General features: G+C 38.7%; 2 protein-coding genes across 2 annotated transcripts in view; both read right to left on the bottom strand.

Moving 5' to 3' along the window:
• The window catches only part of LOC148116281 (vomeronasal type-2 receptor 26-like), a 106,428-nt gene extending 101,020 nt beyond the window's left edge, over nt 1-5,408 (bottom strand). The window contains exons 1-2 of the mRNA XM_087883581.1: nt 5,341-5,408; nt 3,705-3,889 (exon numbers count right to left, since the gene is read on the bottom strand). Of these exons, the coding sequence (XP_087739707.1) occupies nt 3,705-3,889; nt 5,341-5,408 (253 nt within the window). The remainder of the gene's footprint in view (nt 1-3,704; nt 3,890-5,340) is intronic.
• A 676-nt stretch (nt 5,409-6,084) lies between these two features.
• Nucleotides 6,085-20,437, bottom strand: LOC148116280 (vomeronasal type-2 receptor 26-like). The gene is made up of 5 exons (XM_087883151.1): nt 20,347-20,437; nt 18,339-18,506; nt 17,361-17,437; nt 16,716-16,845; nt 6,085-7,526 (listed from the first exon to the last, which is right to left on the bottom strand). Exons 1-5 carry the CDS (start codon nt 20,435-20,437, stop codon nt 6,622-6,624), a joined length of 1,371 nt encoding a protein of 456 aa, XP_087739277.1. The 3' UTR covers nt 6,085-6,621.
• Between the last annotated feature and the right edge of the window lie 1,986 nt (nt 20,438-22,423).

Below are 22,423 nucleotides of genomic sequence, written 5' to 3'. Positions count from 1 at the left end.
CCATGTATTGAGAAAATCATCTGATTTCAATATTTCAATGAAGGCCACACAGATCTCCTTCTCCTTGAGCATTGGCATCAGAGATGAGAGGAAACGTTCTCCACTATCAGCTTTGTTGGACACCAGCCCAACCCAGTTCCACTGGAAATACAGGAGCAGCCGGACTAAACCCACATACTGAGGAGATTCCTTGGAATTAATCCTGAAGAAGGAAGGATAAACTCTTCTCTCTCCCTCAGAGAACTCAAAGCCAACACCGAGCTGGAGAAAGTGAGTTTCTTCTTTTAAAGACAAACTAAGTTTTATGGTAAGTTTTAAGGGTCACCATTTTATGATTGATGGCTCCATTAGTCAGCCTAATTCACTCTGACTGGCACGCTTAAGCTTCTTCCTTCTTAGGAAGAGCGAAAAGTTACATATTTTGCCTGGTTGTGACAGGTCAGAAGACAAAGATACAAACCATTCACCTGATACAGGGAATACATTGCGCTGAAAGGGGGACTAAAGTATTAGTTAATTAGGAAGTGACTTCTACATAAAAAAATCCTCTTGGCACAGTCAGTATTTAGGAAATATCTCATTATCTACTTCTATCATAGAATAACAGCGTTTGAAGAGACCTTGAAGGTCTTCTAGTCCAACCCTCTGCTTAGGCAGAAAATCCCATATCATTTCAGAGAAACATTTATCCAATCTCTTCTTAAACACTTCCAGTGTTGGGTTTGGCATCTCAGCGATACAGTCACGGAAATAGCGGGCTCTGATGAGCCCCGCGAAAACCCCAACTGACGAACCACCACTGAGAGGTCTGCGGACCGAATCTGTCCTGTAGGGACAGGGGAAAAAGAGGGGCACCTTGGGCGGCCGAGAGGAACAGGCAAGTTCCTCGGAGGTCAGAGGAAAGCCTCTGAGTCGGCGGCAGGGGGATGGCAGCCATGGCGGCTGCCACGAAGCCGGGACAAACCGGGGAAAGAAATGCGCAGGAGGAAGGAAAGAAGAACAACGTGCTTTGAAGCCGGGTGAGTGGCACTGACCCAGGCAAGAAACAGTGCTCTGAGCATAAACATCTATTAATAAGACCCCCAAGCCTTAAACAGCGGCTGAAGATCTTTTGGGCTTGAAGATTTTATAATGAAACAACAGGGGTTAAAGACACATTAAGGGATTTACTTCAGTAAAGATCGATTGAAATGAATTGACTATTAACGAAATACAATTAGAAAATTAAGATCTTCAAATTGAAATAGATTGATTTTTTTTTTGGAAAAGAGAAAATCGATTGACACCTTTAAAAGCCAGATGAAGTGAGGTGGTTACATAATTGCTTTAAAATGGAGACTGAAACTGTGACTAAGCGAAAGTGTTGATTGTAAAGACTTGCTGTCTGCTTGAAAAGGAACCACTTTGACTAGCTATTAACTTTGGATTACTTTGAAAATAACTTTGGACTTTTGGATTTTGGGGATTCCTATTCTGTCTAAAGGATAACAAGAACAGAAGAAAAACAATGGAATTATATAGAAAAAAACTTAAATTAACTGGCGTAGCAACAAAAGATTTGGCGCAGGAACAAAAGTGGGGAAGCTGATGGATTTTACTGAGAACAGATTCTACATTAGAATTAAAATGACATACAGAGTTTGAAGCATGGAAGTACTGTTTAAACACTGGAATAATTATAGACATATAAGGAAATGAAGAAATAAAATTGATAAAATTAAAAGCAATGCTTAAATGTTTAAATGAAATTTAAATAAAAGCAGGAGGTGTCTATGGAGAAATATGAAGTTAAGTTAGTTAAAAATGATATTTCTGTAAAAGTATAATTTGATGTAACATGTTTTAATTTTAAATTGTAAACAAAGTTGAGAAGGTTAAATATGATTAATTGTTAATGAAGAAATAATTAATTGGATGATATAATAACACAGAGATGGAAGTAATTGGGATAGAATTTAATATATATTGAATGTTTAATATTAAGAAATAGGTGGGAAACACCCTGGAAGAGTATATTTGGAAAATGTTGATTAATAGACAAATATATTGAAAAGAAAATACTTAAAATAAGACAGGCTGGTTATCAGCCAAACAAGAAGTGGAGATGTGGAGGAAAATATTCTGGAAATCAGCCTAAATAAAAGATGCTGGAAATCATCCAAACAATTATTGGGAGTAGGGAGTTAAAATGCTGGAAATCAGCTAAAATGCTGAAAATCAATCAAATAATAGTTGTGGAGTTATGGAGGAGAATATGCTGAAATTCAGCCAAAACAAGATATGCTGAAAATCAGCCAAAAAACAGGTGGAGTTATGGAGGATAAAATGCTGGAAATCAGCCAAACTGAAATATGCTGGAACTTAGCTAAACAATAGTTGGAGATATATATAAAGGGTGAAAAAGAAAATGTTGGAAAACTAAAATGAAATGGAAAAACTTTGAGATCTTTGTGTAAAAATTTAAGATTTGAAGACTGGATGGGTCTAGATATTAAAAAGCACAGTAAGAATTTTGATTAATAAATGGAAACAAAAATTAAATTGTATATATTTGGAAATTAAGACTGGAGGTGATAAAATAGTAAGGTAAACATTTTGATTAAGAGGTTAGATTATTTTTTTTAAGAATTTTTTTTTTTTTTGTATTTTGATATTGTCGTTAAAAGAAGTAATGGAGAAAAATCTGGAAAGAATTGTATTGATTTTTGATATAATAGAATGGTTTAATTAAGATGCTAGAATTTATGTTATAAACATTTGTTCTTATTTGGAATTTAAAAAAAAAAAGATGTCATGGTGAATTTTTTTTTATGAAAATGTAAGCGAGATTACCTACCTATGACCAGACCAAGACTTCGTTCTTGAAAGATATATTTTATGTTTATGTTTGGAAAAAATAAAAAAAAATATTTTGCAAAAAAAAAAAAAAAAAACTTCCAGTGTTGGAGCATTTACAACTTCTGGAGGGAAGATGTTCCACTGATTAATTGTTGTAACTGTCAGGAAATTTCTCCTTAGTTCTAAGTAGCTTCTCTCCTTGATTAGTTTCCACCCATTGCTTCTTGTCCTGCCCTCAGGTACTCTGGAGAATAGCTTGACTCCCTCTTCTTTGGGGCAGCCCCTGAGATATCAGAACGCTGCTATGATGTCACCCCCTAGTCCCTCTTTTCATCAAACTAGACATACCCAGTTCCTGCAACTATTCTTCATATGCCCATTGACAAAGGTGGGGTGGGAGGCAGGAAGCTGCTTTGTGTTTAAAACATGTTTCTCCATTTCTCATCCAGGGAAATATAATATTCTGCCTTTTTTTATATATTTCCTAAAATATTTCATTCTTCTAGGAGAGGGGTGGCTGCTAACTTCCTGCAGAACTGTCTTGGCTTTTTGGCAGTTGCAGCACACTGCTGGCTCATATTTAAATGATTGTCATGTTATATAAAAAATTATCTTGACACATGAACATAAAAATAAATCCAACTGTCATGTGGATTCTCTAAGTCACATATTTGTGATGTGCCCCAGTAAGCATCTTTGGTTTCTCTGTGTGTTTCCCTTGTTTGTCTGTGTCTGTATCCAACATCTGATGCCCCTTACCTGTGGGACCTTGAAGATGCTGGAGATGGAGGCCATCTGCCTTGAAGATTTGGGGATGAAGCCTCCAATGACAGAGAGCAGAGTGTCCTGCCTGTCACATTTATAACCTGGAATCATTCGGCCTCGTGTGGAAAGCAGGGAGAGGCCGATTATTGAAATACTTCTCTCAATCTTGTGATTGTCAGAAATGTGGAACCCCAGTGTGATATTGGGCAGGAGAACCAGATCCTTGTTGACCTCTCCGACTGCAAATACCACGGCCAGGAACTGCTGGTAGCTCTTGGCTATGAGTCTATTGTGAGAAAAATCATGGGGGAAATTTTCAGAAAAGTTCATGCTGTTGTATTTCCCTTGCCTTTTTTTTTTCCTGGTGTCAGTTGGAGTCAGAAGTCCCAAGTTTCATTGGTTTGAGCCCTTAGACGTTTCTTCATGAAACTTGTATGACTTTGTGAGAAAGGAGAAAAGTGTCTCTTTTCACATCATAGAACATTTTATACCTTCTAAAGAACTTTCCCTCTTCACTTTGCTGCAGTGGTTGTAATCCTTCCCCATTCTTCTACTGGGACCCCAATTAATTTGGTTCTCTCTTGGAGCAGTTTCTTCAGTGGGAGTCCCAGCATCTACAGTAGTGGCCAAAATTGTGGAAACCTTTTGGGGAAAGTGTATTTTCTAAAACTAGCTAATAAATCCACTTTTTTGGAGTAGTACCATAAACTTATATATCAATGGGAAGTTAATTTAATCAAGAATGTAATGCAATAACTTTTATGAAGGATTTGTTATTAGAATAGCAGTTAATGTATAAAGAAGAAAAGGGAAACTTGTAGAAAAAACGAGATGTACAAAAATTATCACCATGTCAGTTAATCCTTAGTTGGGTAACCTTTAGCATGGATTAAGGCAGGGGTGGGTTCTACTTACCTTTGCCACCAGTTCACAACAGGATTGCACGCATGCAGAGATCACTAATGACAACATACAGGGCAGTTGCCGGAGCCTCCCAGCGGTTTTACTACCGGTTCTTGTGAACCGGTCTGAACCAGGGGCCACCCACCACTGAATTAAGATCTTACAACATCCTCCCATGGAGTAAGCCAAGTCTTTTAGTTCTGCAGCTGTTATAGTGTGAAACCAAGATTGAATGGTTGCTTCTAATAACTTCATTTAATTGTTGGGTCACTTTTGACTAACAGATTTCTTTAGTCAGCTCCATAGATTTTCCTTTGAGTTAAGGTTTAGGCTATTCCCAGGACATTCCAGCAATAGAATATTGTTACCTTGAAACTCCAAAAAAAAAAAAAAAGTGGTGTCATTAGCCATCAAACCTAAAAAATACACTTTTCTCAAAAGGTTTCCACAGTTTTGGCCACTATTGTATTTTTTAAAGATTGTCAGTCCTGCTGATTCAAAAACTGAGCAGTTTTTATGCAACTCCTGGACCCTTGAAAAGAATTGAGCTTCTCTTTAAGCTTCCAACCATGACCTTCTCTCCGAATTAATATTAGAACTCAACTTCTTCACTAGGCCAGCACAATTTCTAAGCTCTTGTCCTGCCTCACTTTTGTTGTTTACTGATGAAATCTTCTCTATAGAGAATTTTACCTATTTTAAGAATTAGGCTCTTTACGGAGGAAAGGACAAAGATTTGAACTAGATGCCAGAACAGGCATTTTTCAAAAGAGTCCCTGAATTTAAAACAAAGGAAATAATTATCTACATGATACCCCTCCAGGTGAGACTTACACATTTCGCAGGTTTCTGAAAAGCAAGAATGGGTCTTTTTGGAAGTCTGGAACAACTGAAAGAGTCATGATTCCCAGGTGCACATTCCCACCAATAATGAGATCACCAGGCCTACAGTAGCTTTCCTGTGACTGGAAATAATTCCTCAACACACATACACTTTGCATCTTCTTAGCAGCAGTTGGAGGCAGGAGCCAGAAGAGCAGCAGCAGGAGGAGGAGAGGCAGCCCAGTCATTCTTGTCACCTTCCCTCCTAGATCATCAGTCAAGGTTTTTGGAGAAGCCAACTTGCAGGTAGCACTTGAAATCTCACCAAAGCTTTAGCACAATAGACACCACCCATTCTACCTGGATGGCCTCAGGGAAAATTTATATCAACCATGTTTCCTTTCATCTGTGTTCAGGCTGTTGCCAAAGAAAAAGCAATGGCCAACTGAGTCTCAGCAAACACAGAAGTTTGCTATTTACAAGACAACAGTAGGTGACAGACATGTCCTGTCTCCACTGGGAGAACTAAGAGCATATTTTTTTATAACAGGTTTTATCTCGAAAAATTTGTGAGGGTAGAAATCTACAGGGGATACATTAACAATAACTGTTCTGACATATTGTCCTGTCACTAGAAGGGGAAAAAACATGTTTATATCTCTTGTTGCTGATTCACAGAGCAAATCGTCTTGAGAGTCAAGGTGAAGTTGGATGTTTGAGTTACATGAAAATGAGCAATTGTGTCATAATTTGATATGACTTAGAGTTAGAATAACTTTATTGTCACTTTGAATGTACACTAATCACCAAACATTAAAATGATTTTTTTTTTGCATACAGCTCTTGAAGAGTCACCACCTCCAATATACACTACATAAACAGGATGACATAAATAAATAAATACAAAATTCTGCATATACCCACATATATTATATGACACAGAGAAATTACACAGTCTAGTTTGGATGTATCCATGTACATGGCAAGAAAAATGAATCTTGCGAGTTTACCAGAATCTAGTATTTCTGACTTAAATACTTCAAAACCTCTTCCCAGAGGGGAGCAAAAGAGACAGACCTTGGAGTAGTTGTGTGGAGTCTCTAACAATGCTTTGAGCTTTAAGTATGTAGTGCTTATAAGCAATATCCTGAAAAATAGGAAGAGAGCTTCCTATAATCTTCTCAGCTGTCTTTACCACTCTCTGTAGGAACTTTCTATCTGAGGCACTGCTGCCACTAAACCAAAAATTTGCTAAAATGCTCTCAAAATTAAAATTCCCAAATCCCATACAAATCAGAGATTTCTGTGCTTCATTATACTTTCTTTACAATTAAGATGGGGTCTCAATAAGATAATGTAGCATTTGGGGGAAAAGATACAAACCAAGAGAGCAGCTCCAGAGGCCAAAATGGAGAAGATCTCCACAGCCACCATGGACTTCCCTTTGGTGCTCAGGTAGGAGGGGAGGAAGGAGATCCAAACACTGCAAAAGACTAGCATGCTAAAAGTGATGAATTTGGCTTCATTAAAGCTGTCAGGCAATTTCCTAGCCAGAAAAGCCACTGTGAAACTGACAAGGGCCAAAAAACCCAGATAGGCAAGGACAGCATAAAACATTGAAGCTGAGCCTTCATTACATTCCAAGATGATCTCTCCTATCAAAGAGTGGAAGTCCAAGTTAGGAAATGGAGGAGAGGTTGCCAGCCAGGTGGCACAAAAACCTGCTTGGATCAGGGGACAGCCTAAGACAATGGAGTTGGTCAGTGGTTTTCCTAAGAGTTTCCTTGTCTTGTTCCCAGGTTTAGTGGCCATGAAGGCCAGAACCACCGTGACCGTTTTTGCCAAGACAGAGGAAACTGCAAGGGAAAAGAGGATGGCAAATGAAGTTTGTTGGAAGAGACAGGTGAGCTTTCTGGGTCGACCAATGAAGAGGAAGGAGCAGAAGAAGCAGAGCATTAGGGAGACCAGAAGGATGTAGGTGAGATCTCGGTTGTTGGCCTTGACAATCGGTGTTTCATGATGTTTAAGGAAAATCACCAGGACTGCCAATGTGATCATAGAGAGGAAAAGAGCGAGACATAATAAAGTGTATCCCAGGGTCTCTTGATAGGCAAGGAAGTGGATCCTCTTGGCAATGCAGTGGTCCTTGTGCTCATTGGGGTATCGGTCTTCTGGGCAGAGGTCACAGTGGGCAGCATCTGAAATCAAGAGTCTTTGTTTAAGGATTTCAGGGGCATCTGCCATAAGCGTTATCCCTGCCATCAGGGTGACATGACCGGCTCCTTTCTCCTGTGGGCAACCGACAGATTTAGTGATGGAATGAACTATGTGTATTACATAGTGGATCAAAAAGAGGAAGAGAACATGTACAAAATATTCTATAGGTGGCACCTCCCCTCAGATTGTTTAAGAAGAATGTTTCCGAATACCTCCCAAACTTGCTGGAAATGCAAATTGCAAAAAAGAACCTACTACCACATGTGGTGGTCTTGTCAGAAAGCAAAAAAGTTTTGGCAGGCAATCAAGATACAAATAGACGAAATTAAACACCAGAAAATAGAACTGAGACCAGAAACCTTCCTATTAGGAATAATTACAGGAGATTATGAAAAGGAAATAAAATATCTAATTATTCACATACTAACAGGATAATTTTTGCCCAGAATTGGAAGCATGAAGCTAAACCAACAGAAAATAAAATAATCAGCAAAATTATGGAATGTGCAGAAATGGACAAACTTACAAAGGAAATACAGGAAAAGGAAGAAGCAGATTATTATTTAGTATGGCAGAAATGGTATAACTGGTTGGAGAAAAGGAAAGGAAAAGAAGAATAGGGACACAAAAGAGAGAACAAACTCATAAATAAAAACAGAGTACTAATTAAGGAATATAGTAAATGAAATACGTAGATTAAGAAAATCAGAAAAGAGGCTGTACTAGAAACAGAAATATAAAAGATACATCAGAGAAGAATTATTAATATATATATATATATATATATATATATATTATTTTATATATAAATATGTGGATACATGGATATGAACACAAATATCATCTATCGATTCAACAAGTTCGAAAAGGAAGTCGTAAAAACTTGATTCATGTTTATTTGTTATGTATGTTTTATTGTTGTATGTATGTTTGTTTGTACTTTCTGATGAATAAAACTTAAAAAATTAAAATTAAAAAAAAAGAAATCAAGTTTGACGCCCCTGGTATATGGTAACTGCAGCAAGACTATATGCTCAACAATGAAAGAATAATGAAATTGTCACAGTGGAGGAATGGATTGTGAAAATGTCAGAACTTTTGCTGAGATGGCAAAGTCGATTTGTTGGTCAGAGGGGAAAAAACTTTTTTTCTTGCACCTTTTTCTTTCTTTTCTATGTTTTCTTTGTATTTGACTTTTACTGTATGCAAAACTCTCAATAAATATAAATGATTTTTTTAAAAAAAAGAGGATATAACCCTTTATGATGACATTGAGGGTAGGTTAGAGACAAGAATCTGTTCAGCCTCAGCTGTTTGATCTGTTTATTCTGGAATAAAAGGTCTCTCCAGTCACTGGGCACATTAATGCCTACTGTACATTTCAGAGTGAGAGAAACTAGGAATAGATCAATCTCTTATTTTTCCTATAGATCTATCAATTTCCTGGGAGATTAGTAGTACTGAAAAAAGAGCCACCTAAATAATAAAAATTAAAGCTTGAACCTCACATTCCTGTCCTTTATAAAAAGATTGTTAGCTATTCTTCCTGTCAGATGTAAATGCCTTATTCTCTAATGTGTAAATAGTATATGAACGGGGTATCAGGGGTTAACTTATTCTCCACTTCTTAATGTATTCATAATTCACCACTCCCACATATAGCTCCACCCATTGTATATATAAGGAGCTACATGCACCCTTTTCCTTGCTTCTATCTGTGAATATTCAGTGAATATAGAATGCCTATTGTAAATAAAAGGAAATATATTTAAACCTTTAACTCTTACTAATCTTATTGAGTCTGATCCTGAAAATATTGCAACAAGCTGGTAGCAGAGGATGGTTAATTGACTCAATAAAAACTTAAAAATGTCTAAGAAAGATAGGCCCAACACCAGGGCCTACAGCAAAGAAATGGAAACAGAACAAGAAATAATCAACGAATCCACAAACGCAATTTCGAGAGAATCCGAAGAATACACCACTGAAGACGAAGAAATAATAGATGAAAATGATGACCAGGAGGAAATCGAGATAGAGAATAACGAACTCAGGTCAGAGATATTAAAATTATTAAAGAGCCAGAAGAATGATGAAAGCCTCATCGCGAACCTCCAAGATATGCTGAAGAACAGCGGAGCAGCGAGAGAGAAAAACATCACTAATGAAAAGTCTAAAGACCCAAAAATAGTGAGTGATATGACTGCAGAGAAAATCATTGCGAAGAAGAAAAACGGTGATCCCGCGCGAAATTTTGAATGGCAGCCATCTTGGTTTCAACAGGCCTCCAAGATGAGCGAAGCAGAGCCAATCAAAAAGCTCAATTCAAAATTTCTGGCGCGAAAAACATTACCAGACAACGAAAATGAAAAAGAAGATTCAAACACCTCAGAAGAATCAGAATCAGAAAGTGAAGGTGATTCAACAAACTACAAAATAAAATCAGCAATGAAAACGCTTTTTGCCGCATTTGGGCCAAAACTAAAAATTACTAAAAAGCTAACGAAGAAGCGAGCGAGCAAGCCAATGCCTCAAGACCTGCCCGCTCCCATCCTGACTACGAGAGCGCTGACACCCGAACCCAGAGAGCCTTGCCGATACCGCCCTACGCCACAGACCGAAGCAAGCACCAACGCCCTCAAAAGAAGAGGAAGAACAGCCACCATCGTCAGGACTCCCAAAATCGAACCAGAGACCGATTCGTCTGAGGAGGAGCAGAACGAGCGAGCCGCAATGGGGAGAACCTTTCACGATGACTCCAAAGAAGAAATGGACAACGCGCATGCGCAAGACTACGCAGACGGCCCGGGAAGACATGAACTGACGAGAAGACCGCGCAGACTCGTTGCGAGCATCCCCACGCCGTTTTGCAATTTTCTGCATTTACGAGAACACGGACTACCTCAGGTTGTAAGTAATGGACCCAATAATGTCGGAAATTTACCCAGTGACTTCCCGAAGCTAAGGGTTGATGGCATTAACTTGCAAGAATGGTATCAACAGCTCCAGGTTGTCTTTATGAAGGAAAGCTTACTATTTTTTATCACTAGTCCCCCAAAAAGACCTTGGACTCTAAAAATAGATTGTTTACACCATAGAGCATTTTTCTTAATAATATCTAGTGTGGACCCGGCAATATTGGCAAATTATCGTCCAGTCTCCAACCTTCGCTTTGTTGCGAAGGTTGTTGAGAGTGTGGTGGCACGACAGTTTCCCCGGTACCTGGATGAAACGACGTATCTAGATCCGTTCCAGTCGGGCTTCAGGCCTGGGTACAGCACGGAAACGGCATTGGTCGCGTTGGTGGATGATCTCTGGAGGGCTCGGGACAGAGGTTGTTCCTCTATCCTGGTCCTATTAGATCTCTCAGCGGCTTTTGATACCATCGACCATGGTATCATGCTGCACCGGTTGGGGGGGTTGGGGGTGGGAGGCACCGTACTACGGTGGTTCTCCTCCTTTCTCTCCGACCGGTCGCAGTCTGTGTTGACAGGGGGGCAGAGGTCGACCCCGAGGCCCCTTATATGTGGGGTGCCACAAGGATCGGTCCTCTCGCCCCTTTTGTTCAACATTTATGTGAAGCCGTTGGGCGAGATCATCCGTGGTTTCGGGGTGGAGTACCATCAGTACGCTGACGACACCCAGCTGTACATCTCCACCCCGGACCACCCCAACGATGCCCTTGAAGTGATGTCCCGGTGCCTGGAGGCCGTACGGATCTGGATGGGGAGAAACAGGCTCAGACTCAACCCATCCAAGACCGAGTGGCTGTGGTTTCCGACATCCCGATATAGTCAGCTGGTGCCATCGCTGACTATTGGGGGCGAAGTATTGGCCCCCACGGAGAGGGTTCGCAACTTGGGTGTCCTCCTGGATTCACGGCTGTCTTTAGAAGAGCACTTGACGGCCGTGACCGGGAGGATTTTTCATCAGGTTCGCCTGATTCGCCAGTTGCGTCCCTTTCTGGATCGGGACTCGTTACGCACGGTCACTCATGCCCTCGTCACCTCCCGTCTGGACTATTGTAACGCTCTCTACATGGGGCTCCCCTTGAGGAGCACTCGGAGGCTCCAACTGGCGCAGAGTGCGGCCGCGCGGGTGGTGATGGGAGCGACGTGGCGCTCCCATGTAACGCCTCTCCTGCGCGAGCTGCACTGGCTCCCGGTGGTCTTCCGAGTGCGCTTCAAGGTTTTGGTCATCACCTTTAGAGCGCTCCATGGCTCAGGACCTGGTTATCTACGGGACCGCCTGCTACCACCAATAGCCTCCCACCGACCAGTACGCTCCCATAGAGAGGGGCTCCTCCGGGTGCCGTCGGCCAAACAATGTCGACTGGCGGCCCCCAGGGGGAGAGCCTTCTCTGTGGGGGCACCTACTATCTGGAACGAGCTCCCCCCCGAGATACGGAGGATTCCGGATCTGCGTACCTTCCGTCGCACGCTGAAGACGTTCCTATTCCAGCAAGCCGGCCTGACCTAAACTTCTCCTCTTTTAAATGGGAATTTTAAATTTGGTTTTAAATTATTGGGGTTTTAAATATGGTTCAGCCAAATTTATCTAACTTGTTTTATTTCTATTTTAAATTTTGTATTGATATGTTTTATTTCATGGCTGTTCACCGCCCTGAGTCCTTCGGGAGTAGGGCGGTATACAAATCTAATAAACTAAACTAAACTAAACTAAACTGTGTCTCCTGCAATGTATCACAGCATTAAGCCAAATCTGACTGTTTCAGAAATTATTCAATGCATGTTTAATTTGTTTCACAGTGATAGTGTAGCTACCACCACAAGGATGTCTAAAGATTTCTTTTCATCTAGGATAAAACCAGGGGTTTCCATAAGTGAGCATTTAATATCTTTAAACAAAATAAGAGCTGAGCTGCATTTGAGGGGGGAGGTAATTTCAGACCAAACAATGAAAAGTGTTATTATCAACTCACTTGATCCATCATGGGACAATTTTATGTCACATTTAGACACAATCAATCTAGGATACTTATCCATAGAAAGTCTATCCAATAAATTGATAGCAGAAGACAATTCAAGAAGAAATCGTTCTAACAATCACACAGAACACAAACCATATAGGAAAGTAGCTTTCCAAGAAAAATATAATGAAACATTTAAATGTCACAATTGTGGATCCAGGGAACACAATAGAAGAGATTGCCCCAAGATTTCAAAGGAAAGACATAGGTCAGAATATAGGAACAAATACAATTATAGACAGTCTTCCATAGATAGACATAGATATAGAAGCCCACCAAATTACAAAGAGAATAGAGGGGGCAGAGATAATTCAAAGGATAGAAAATCTGGCTCACTGAATGGGTTAAATAAACAAGACAACACTAACATACAGCAAAATGAGAACAATAATTGGCTTATTGATTCTGGAGCAACTAATCACACCACTAATAACAAAAATATATTGTCTTCATTTACAGAAGATAAATTTGTAATAAAGGTAGCTAACCAAGAAAAGGTTCAAGTATTAGGTAGAGGGAATGTAACCCTGCCTGGTCTAGGAAAAATAGAGGGGGTATTGCTAATACCTGAAATACCTCATAACATACTAAGTGCCATAAAACTAAGTAGAGATTCTGACATTAACATTGTTTTTTCAAAAGGAAAAGCGACTTTAGAGAAGAATAAAATAAATATAGGCACTGTGATGATTAAAGGAGGCCTACCTTATCTGATAACAAAGGAAAAATGGCTGCATAACATTGATTCAAATATGGGAGATTGTATTGAAGTAGATGATGAAAATATTAGCAACAGTGATAATGATGAATGTAAAATATCTCATGATCACATAGATGCACACAATGAAAAAAAACCAAAAATAGGTAAGCCAATTCATGATGAGTGTGCTCACATCTTACATAGGAAGTTAGGACATGCCAGTTTTCCTGTAGTACAAAAAATGACTGAACACGCAGAAGGTGTTAAAATAAAAAATTGTGAAAACTATTTGGAATGCTCAGTATGTAAATCCACAAAACTAAAAACTAGTCCCAGACCAAGAAAATCTACTAGATCAACTAACAAAATTTTTGATTTAGTACACATGGACTTAGTTGGTCCATTAACTCCATCAATCACTTATAGAAAACGTTACTTCTTGACAATAGTAGACGATTATAGCCGCTATGGATTTGTTTATACATTAAAACACAAAGATGAAACCTTTCAAAAATTTAAAGAATTTTACAAACGCATAGAAACACAACACAATATCAAAATAAAACAAATCATGACAGATAGGGGATGTGAATTCATGTCTAAAGAATTCTCCCAATGGTTAAAAGACAAAGGAATGTTACATTACACATCTAGTCCATTTTCTGCGTTCCAGAACGGGATTGTAGAGAGGAAGAATTCAACATTACAAACCATGATTAGATGCACATTGGAAGATGCTGGCTTAAGCAAACAATTCTGGTCAGAAGCCTTACATTATTCAAATTACACACAAAATAGAACCTGGTCCAGCATTGTAAATAAGACACCATATGAAGTGATGTATAATAGGAAACCAAAATTAGCACACATGCACATATTCGGAGTCACTGCAGACGTACACATACCTAAGCAATTAAGAAGAAAGGGAGAAAACGTATCCAGAAGACTCAGATTTATGGGATATGAGACTGGCACTAAAGGGTACAGATTCATTGATAACAATAACAAATTTATAGTCTCCAGAACAGCTGTGTTCCATGAACAGGCCAACTGGTCTAAATTACATCTTAATGAAATATTTCCAAATAAATACAAAGATACAAAATCTCATGAGAAAGGGACCATAGAAAAGCAAAATATCAACAAATATAAAAACAAAACCAAAACTTGGACAAATAGCCAACACAAAATAAAGACAGACACACTAACAAAAAAGGAAGCAAGATATTTGCATGATAACGATAGTAAACCTGAAAAAACTATTAGAAACACCAGAAATCAAATGCCAAATAAATACAAGGATTATATAATGCACATGGATGGTGAGCCAACAACACCTAATACATATGAGGAAGTGTTAAAACTCCCTCGTGAAGAAAAAGAAAAATGGGAATTAGCGATGAAAAAGGAGATGGAAAGTTTACAAGGATTAAATGTATTTACACCTGCAATTGCACCTAAAGATAAAACAATTATTGGTACCAGGTGGATATATAAAATTAAGAACTTAGAGGGAGGCAATACTCTATACAAAGCCAGACTAGTTGCACAAGGTTATGCACAGAAATATCCGGAGGACTATACTGACACGTATTCCCCCACAGTAAGAACAGAGAGTGTCAAAACAGCTCTAGTGGTAGCATCAGCACTCAATCTTGATGTATTTCAATATGACATACAGACTGCGTATCTACACGCAAAACTAGATAAGGAAATATACATAAGAGCACCTCACAGTCAATACACAAACAAAAATGAGATTTGGTTGTTAAACAAGAGTTTATACGGGTTAAAACAATCTGGTAAACGATGGTATGATTGTTTAGTAAAAGTACTTAAAACCATGGACTTCAACGCTACCACTGCTGATAACTGTTTCTTTGTCAAAAAGGGTGATGATTACATTGAATTTGTATTGATTTATGTGGATGACATTTTATACATAGGAAAACATAAAGAGAGAAGAGAAACTTTTGTAACTAAGCTAAATGAACATTTCTCGTTAAAATCCCTGGGCAAAGTAAACAAATATCTTGGTGTTCAAATTAATAAGACTAGAAGGGTATTCAAACTTACTCAGAGAGATAAGATTATAGAACTTTTAAATAAATGCAATTTAAACAATGCCAAACCTTGTGATACTCCTATGCAAACTGATTTTCTAAGAAATACTGATGAATCTTCCCCCGAATTCAAGGATAACACATTTTATAGATCAATCATAGGTTCACTTCTTTATATATCTAATTGGACAAGACCAGATATCGCCTTACCACTCAATTTATTATCCAGATATGTCAGCAAACCAACAATGTATCACTGGGAAGCTGTTAAAAGAATTTTAAGATATCTGAAAAGTACACTAGACTTTTGTTTAATGTTAGAACCTAATGACAATAAAGAACCAAAGCTTACATGTTACGCAGATGCGGACTGGGCTGGAGACACCTCATGTAGAAAAAGTACATCTGGTTATATATTCCTCTTAAATGACTGTCCAGTTTACTGGTACACTGGTAAACAGGAACTAGTGGCCACTTCAACGACAGAAGCGGAATATGTTTGTTTATCCAAAGCTGCAAATAACCTTGTATGGTTTAATGATTTAATTTCAGATGTTTGGAAAAAACCTGCTTTGCCTTTTGTTATGCATGAAGACAATAAAGCAGCCATTGAAATATCTAGATCTGATGCTATTGGACAAAGGTCCAGACACATAGATATAAAATTTAAACATGTGAGACAATTATCTCAGGATGGATTTATCAAAGCAGTGCATTGTGATACTTCAGAACAATTAGCTGACATATTGACAAAGCCTTTACCTTCTAAGCAACATAAATATTTAACTTCTAAGTTGTATGTTTTGTATTGTCCTGAATCTGAATGTAATTGGTGTTGCATAACGAATCGGCATTTAGAGGGGGATTTGTCAGATGTAAATGCCTTATTCTCTAATGTGTAAATAGTATATGAACGGGGTATCAGGGGTTAACTTATTCTCCACTTCTTAATGTATTCATAATTCACCACTCCCACATATAGCTCCACCCATTGTATATATAAGGAGCTACATGCACCCTTTTCCTTGCTTCTATCTGTGAATATTCAGTGAATATAGAATGCCTATTGTAAATAAAAGGAAATATATTTAAACCTTTAACTCTTACTAATCTTATTGAGTCTGATCCTGAAAATATTGCAACACTTCCAATGGGATGTGAAAGTAGGGGAAGAAAGGCTAGTAGGGTTCCCATATGTTGTTTACTAAAATTACGCTGCATTAAGTTGGTTAGGAGAAGGAAGTCGTCCTGTAGGCTGAGCTTAGTTCCATCAGCTAAAATGCATAAACTAAGATGAGAATTATGGATACTTTGAAGCATGTCAATCCTACCAAGAATTCATTAACGTGAACAAATATTAATATCTGCTGAATGGTGTCCTTGAGCATGGAAGACCTCAATTTGAAGTGTGATCTACCTGTTTGATCAGAAATAGTCCCTTCTGGACAAGGGTCACATTGGTAGCAGCAAACCTGCTCGCCCTCTGGAACTCTTCTCCTCTCTCCTGCATGGCACCTCTTCATGCCACACCTGGCAAAGGGCACCTTCTAAAAGGCAAAAGAGAAATGCTTGAGATGGCCTAAGCAATGAACATACTTCATTATTGATTTCCACATATCTTTTTCCATGTTCAAAATAAATGGGTCACCATTGTCTACAAGAAATCAGGAACATCTCCTGAGGGATTAAGGCCAGTAGCATTCCTGACTGAACAATGGATACTGAAGATTGGAACTGGGAGTTCAATCTTGAGAGAAAGGGGGAAAAAACATTGAGCTTTGTTTAAAAAAAGATTCATGAAGATCCAACTGAATAGGAATGGTCCATGAAAATTTTGTTTTTGTGTCCTCCAATTGCATCCTGCATTTCAAGAAGAAGTCGCTTCCAATCCCAAACCTTTTTAGACCGGCCACATATCAATTGTGTTACACTCAAAGGTTTTTTCACCAAATGTCCACATGATTTGTAATTCAATAGTTCTGTTACCAGTTGGAAAGATATTCTGCATCCGCAGGAAAGAATGAATCTTTCCCTAAATTTGCAACATTTCCTTCCATCTCACCTTTGTGGCCCAAACAATTGCATCAGAGTTAATGATGAAATCTTGGCCTGGGAGAGCCCCAGCATCTACTTGCCCAACTTTCACAGGGACAAAAGATTGATTGGGGAGGAAAACCCAGTTGAGAAGATCATATTGAGCAGATCCGAGTCCATTTTCTGAGAAGGAGACTTCATCTCCAGCACTGTTGTTGAAGTGGATGTTCCTCAAATAGGCAAGGATCTGAAAGAAAAGAAACATTCAGAAATTAAAGTAATCAACCAGAAAGTCCCAAATGAGACATCATGGCTTCTCTCATTCTGTGTCAGGTCCCATTGATCTCTATGGGGACCTTGGCATTTTGGTGGGAGGGGGAAGGTTTGGACATATGCTTATATGGGGTTTTCCTTTGTTCCTTTCTCTGCTTTGATGAACCTTTGGGGAAGTTGGGAAGGGGGAAGAATGTGCCTCTGGCCATCTGTTTTTTCTCATCACAGGAGGCACCTGGGAACTGCCTGTTATCACCTTCTTAGCCAAAAATTATCACAACAACTTTGCACCTTCGGATTGGCTCAAAGATTAACTGGACCTTGGGAGGGGCATCAAATTCATTTAATGACTACAACTCAACAACTGTGGCAAAAAATCTCTTAAAATGGGTCAAAGCTCACTTAACAACATGCCTTGCTTAGCAAATTTTGGACTCAATGGTACTTATTCCATATCGTTACACTGTTTTGAAATAATTCTCTAAGCTGTTCTGAGATGTACTGATATGGTAGCATAAAGATATTGAATTGGTAAATTCAAGGAATACATACAGGAAAGTTTCTTTCTAGGGCTATGGACTACATAAAAAAGTTACATAGATTACCTGCCATGAATGGACATTTGATATCCTCTTTCCAAGTCTCATCTTTGATGGTTGGGCTCTGGATCCAAACATCGCATGTAATGCATGTGCCAGAGCAAAAATGGCATTGTAGATATTGTAACTTTCACCTGTCATGCTTGTTTCAAAAACATGAGCGGGCACATTTTGTACATTCTCCTTTCCTGTACATTTCTTCACCATCTCTGGAATGAATATTCCTGGTCTCTGTATCTCACAGTCAAAGACCCTTTCCCACCACTGTGAGAGGAAGATGTCCCCTTTTGGGTGCAAAGGGTCTAAAGATGTGAGAAAATGGCTGAATTCTGAGATATCTCCTGTGTGGTCCCTTAACTGCAAAGCCCCATGGAAGGGCTTTATAAGTGGCAATGCATCTTTAAATGCCGCCACATTATGTTTCCATTGGGAAGTTAGGATCCAAACTTTTTGAGGCGGTGACTTTGTTGACGTTATGTGAAAATGCAAAGCTAACTGTATATTTGCATTAGTATGAGGGTCTCCAAAGAGAATAATCACTTCAGCTTTACAACAGTTTTTTAAAAAAAGAACAAATCTTTTCCATGTATTGAAAAAATCATCCGATTTCAATATTTCAGTGAAGGCCACACAGATCTCCTTCTCCTTGAGCATTGGCATCAGAGATGAGAGGAAACGTTCTCCACTGTCAGCTTTGTTGGAAACGAGCCCAACCCAGTTCCACTGGAAATACAGGAGAAGCTGGACTAAACCCACATACTGAGGAAATTCCTTGGAATTAATCCTGAAGAAGGAAGGATAAACTCTTCTCTCTCCCTCAGAGAACTCAAAGCCCACACCGAGCTGGAGAAAGTGAGATTCTTCTTTTAAAGACAAACTAAGTTTTATGGTAAGTTTTAAGGGTCACCATTTTATGGTTGATGGCTCCATTATTTATTTATTTATTTATTTATTTATTTATTTATTTATTTATTTATTTATTTATTTATTTATTTATTTATTTATTATTTGTTTATTTATTTATTTGTTTGTTTGTTTGTTTGTTTGTTTGTTTATTTATTTATTTGTTTGTTTGTTTACTTATTTATTTATTTATTTATTTATTTATTTATTTATTTATTTATTTATTAATTATTCAAACTTCTATACCGCCCTTCTCCTTTCGGACTCAGGGCGGTGAAAAGCCAAAATAAAAACATTTATAGATAAAGTGACAGTTAAAAATAGATTTATTAGTTAGTCCAATTCACTCTGACTGGCAAGCTTAAGCTTCTTCCTTCTTAGGAAGAATGAAAAGTTACATTTTTTGCCTGGTTGGGGCAGATCAGAAGACAAAGATACAAACCCTTCACCTGATATAGGGAATACATTGCACTGAAAGGGGGGCTAAAGTATTAGTTAATTAGGAAGTGACTTCTACATAAAAAAAAAATCCTCTTGGCATAGTCAGTGTTTAGGAAACATCTCATTATCTGATTCTATCATAGAATAACAGAGTTTGAAGAGACCTTGAAGGACTTCTAGTCCAACCCTCTGCTTAGGCAGAAAACCCCTATATCATTTCAGAGAAATGGTTATCCAATCTCTTCTTAAAAACTTCCAGTGTTGGAGCATTTACAACTTCTGGAGGGAAGTTGTTCCACTGATTAATTGTTCTAACTGTCAGGAAATTTCTCCTTAGTTCTAAGTTGCTTCTCTCCTTGATTAGTTTCCACCCATTGCTTCTTGTCCTGTCCTCAGGGGCTTTGGAGAATAGCTTCGCTCCCTCTTCTTTTTGGCACTACCTGAGATATTGGAAGATTGTTTTCATGTCACCCCTAGTCCTTCTTTTCATCAAACTAGACATACCCAGTTCCTGCAACTGTTCTTCATATGCCCATTGACAAAGGTGGGGCAGGAGGCAGGAAGCTGCTTTGTGTTTAAAACATGTTTCTCCATTTCTCATCCAGGGAAATATAGTATTCTGCTTTTTTTAAATATTTTCTAAAATATTTCATTCTTCTAGGAGAGGGGTGGGTGCTAATTTCCTACAGAACAGTGTTGGCTTTTTGGCAGTTGCAGCACACTGCTGGCTCATATTTAAATGATTGCCATGTTATATAAAAAATTATCTTGACACATGAACATAAAAATAAATCCAACTGTCATGTGGATTCTCTAAGTCACATATTTGTGATGTGTCCCAGTAAGCATCTTTAGTTTCTCCGTGTTTCTCCTTCTTTTGTTTGTCCATGTCCGTATCCAACATTGGATGCCCCTTACCTGTGGGACCTTGAAGATGCTGAAGATGGAGGCCATCTGCCTTGAAGATTTGGGGATTAAGCCTCCAATGACAGAGAGCAGAGGGTCCTGCCTGTCACATTTATAACCTGGAATCATCCGGCCTCGTGTGGAGAGTAGGGAGAGGCCGATTATTGAAATACTTCTCTCAATCTTTTGATTGTCAGAAATGTCGAACCCCAGTGTGATATTGGGGAGGAGAACCAGATCCTTGTTGACCTCTCCGACTGCAAATACCACGGCCAGGAACTGCTGGTAGCTCTTGGCTATGAGTCTATTGTGTGAAAAATCATGGGGGAAATTTTCAGAAAAGGTCATGCTGTTGTATTTGCCTTTCCTTGCCCCCCCCCCCCACCTTTTTTTTTTTTTTGGTGTTGGTTGGAGTCAGAAGTCCCAAGTTTCATTGGTTTGAGCCCTTAGACATTTCTTGATGAAACTTGTATGACTTTGTGAGAAAGGAGAAAAGTGTCTCTTTTCACATCATAGAACATTTTATACCTTCTAAAGAACTTTCCTTCTTCACTTTGCTGCAGTGGTTGTAATCCTTCCCCGTTCTTTTACTGGCACCCTAATTAATTCTGTTCTCTTTTGGAGCAGTTTCTTCAGTGGGAGTCCCAGCATCTACAGTAGTGGCCAAAATTGTAGAAACCTTTTGGGGAAAGTCTATTTTTTAAAACTAGCTAATAAGTCCACTTTTTTTGGAATAGTATCGTAAAATTATATATCAATGGGAAGTTAATTTAATCAAGAATGTAATGCAATAACTTTTATGAAGGATTTGTTATTAGAATAGCAGTTAATGTATAAAGAAGAAAAGGGAAACTTATAGAAAAAATGAGATATACAAAAATTATCACCATGTCAGTTACTCCTTAGTTGGGTAACCTTTAGCATGGATTAAGGCAGGGGTGGGTTCTACTTACCTTTGCCACCAGTTCACAACAGGATTGCACGCATGCAGAGATCACTGATGACAACATACAGGGCAGTTGCCGGGAACACCCGCCAGTTTTACTGCTGGTTCTTGTGAACCGGTCTGAACCGGGAGAAACCCACCACTGAATTAAGGCTTTACAACATCTTCCCATGGAGTAAGCCAAGTCTTTTAGTTCTGCAGCTGTTATAATGTGAAACAAGATTGAATGGTTGCTTCTAGTAACTTCGTTTTATTGTTGGGTCGCTTTTGACTAACAAATTTCTTTAGTCAGCTCCATAGATTTTCCATTGGGTGAAGGTTTAGGCTATTCCCAGGACATTCCAGCAATGGAATATTGTTTCCTTTAAACTCCCCCTCCCCAAAAAAGTGGTGTTATTAGCCATCAAAATTCACAAATACACTTTTCCAAAAAGGTTTCCACAGTTTTGGCCACTACTGTATTTGTGAAAGATTGTCAGCCCTACTGATTTAAAAACTGAGCAGTTTTTATGCAACTCCTGGACACTGGAAAAGAGTTGAGCTTCTCTTTAAGCTTATCCAGGACCTTCTCTCTGAATAAATTTAATAACTCAACTTCTTCACTAGGCTAGCACAATTTCTAAGCTCTTGTCCTGCCTCACTTTTGTTGTTTACTGATGAAAACTTCTCTATAGAGAATTTCACCTATTTTAAGAGTTAGTCTCTTTACGGAGGAAAGAACAAAGATTTGAACTGCACTAGATGCCAGAACAGGCATTTTTCAAAAGAATCCCTGAATTTAAAACAAAGCAAATGATTATCTATATCATACCCCTCCAGGTGAGACTTACACACTTTCCAGCTGTGAAAAAAGCAAGAATGGGTCTTTTTGGAAATCTGGAATGATGGAATGACCAATGGTTCCCAGGTGCACATTCCCACCAATAATGAGATCACCGGGCCTATAGTAGCTTCCCTGTGACTGGAAATAATTCCTCAACACACATACACTTTGCATCTTCTTAGCAGCAGTTGGAGGCAGGA

The sequence above is a fragment of the Pantherophis guttatus genome, chromosome 1 (genome assembly GCF_059756535.1).
Source record: "Pantherophis guttatus breed Tessera chromosome 1, ASM5975653v1, whole genome shotgun sequence".
In the NCBI taxonomy this organism is placed as follows: domain Eukaryota; kingdom Metazoa; phylum Chordata; class Lepidosauria; order Squamata; family Colubridae; genus Pantherophis; species Pantherophis guttatus.
The sequence above is the reverse complement of the archived record's forward strand: the minus strand, read 5'-3'. Positions and strand labels throughout refer to the sequence as shown.

Bases quoted from the DNA above. Each gene is read 5' to 3' on its own strand.
- LOC148116280 (XM_087883151.1), bottom strand. From the start codon at position 20,437: ATGGACAAACAAAAGAAGGAGAAACACGGAGAAACTAAAGATGCTTAC. The intron at 18,507-20,346 runs GTTGGATTTATT...TCACATCTTTAG, and splicing joins CTTAGAGAATCCACATGACA to ACCCTTTGCACCCAAAAGGG. The intron at 7,527-16,715 runs GTAGATCACACT...TCTTGATTTCAG, and splicing joins GACTATTTCTGATCAAACAG to ATGCTGCCCACTGTGACCTC.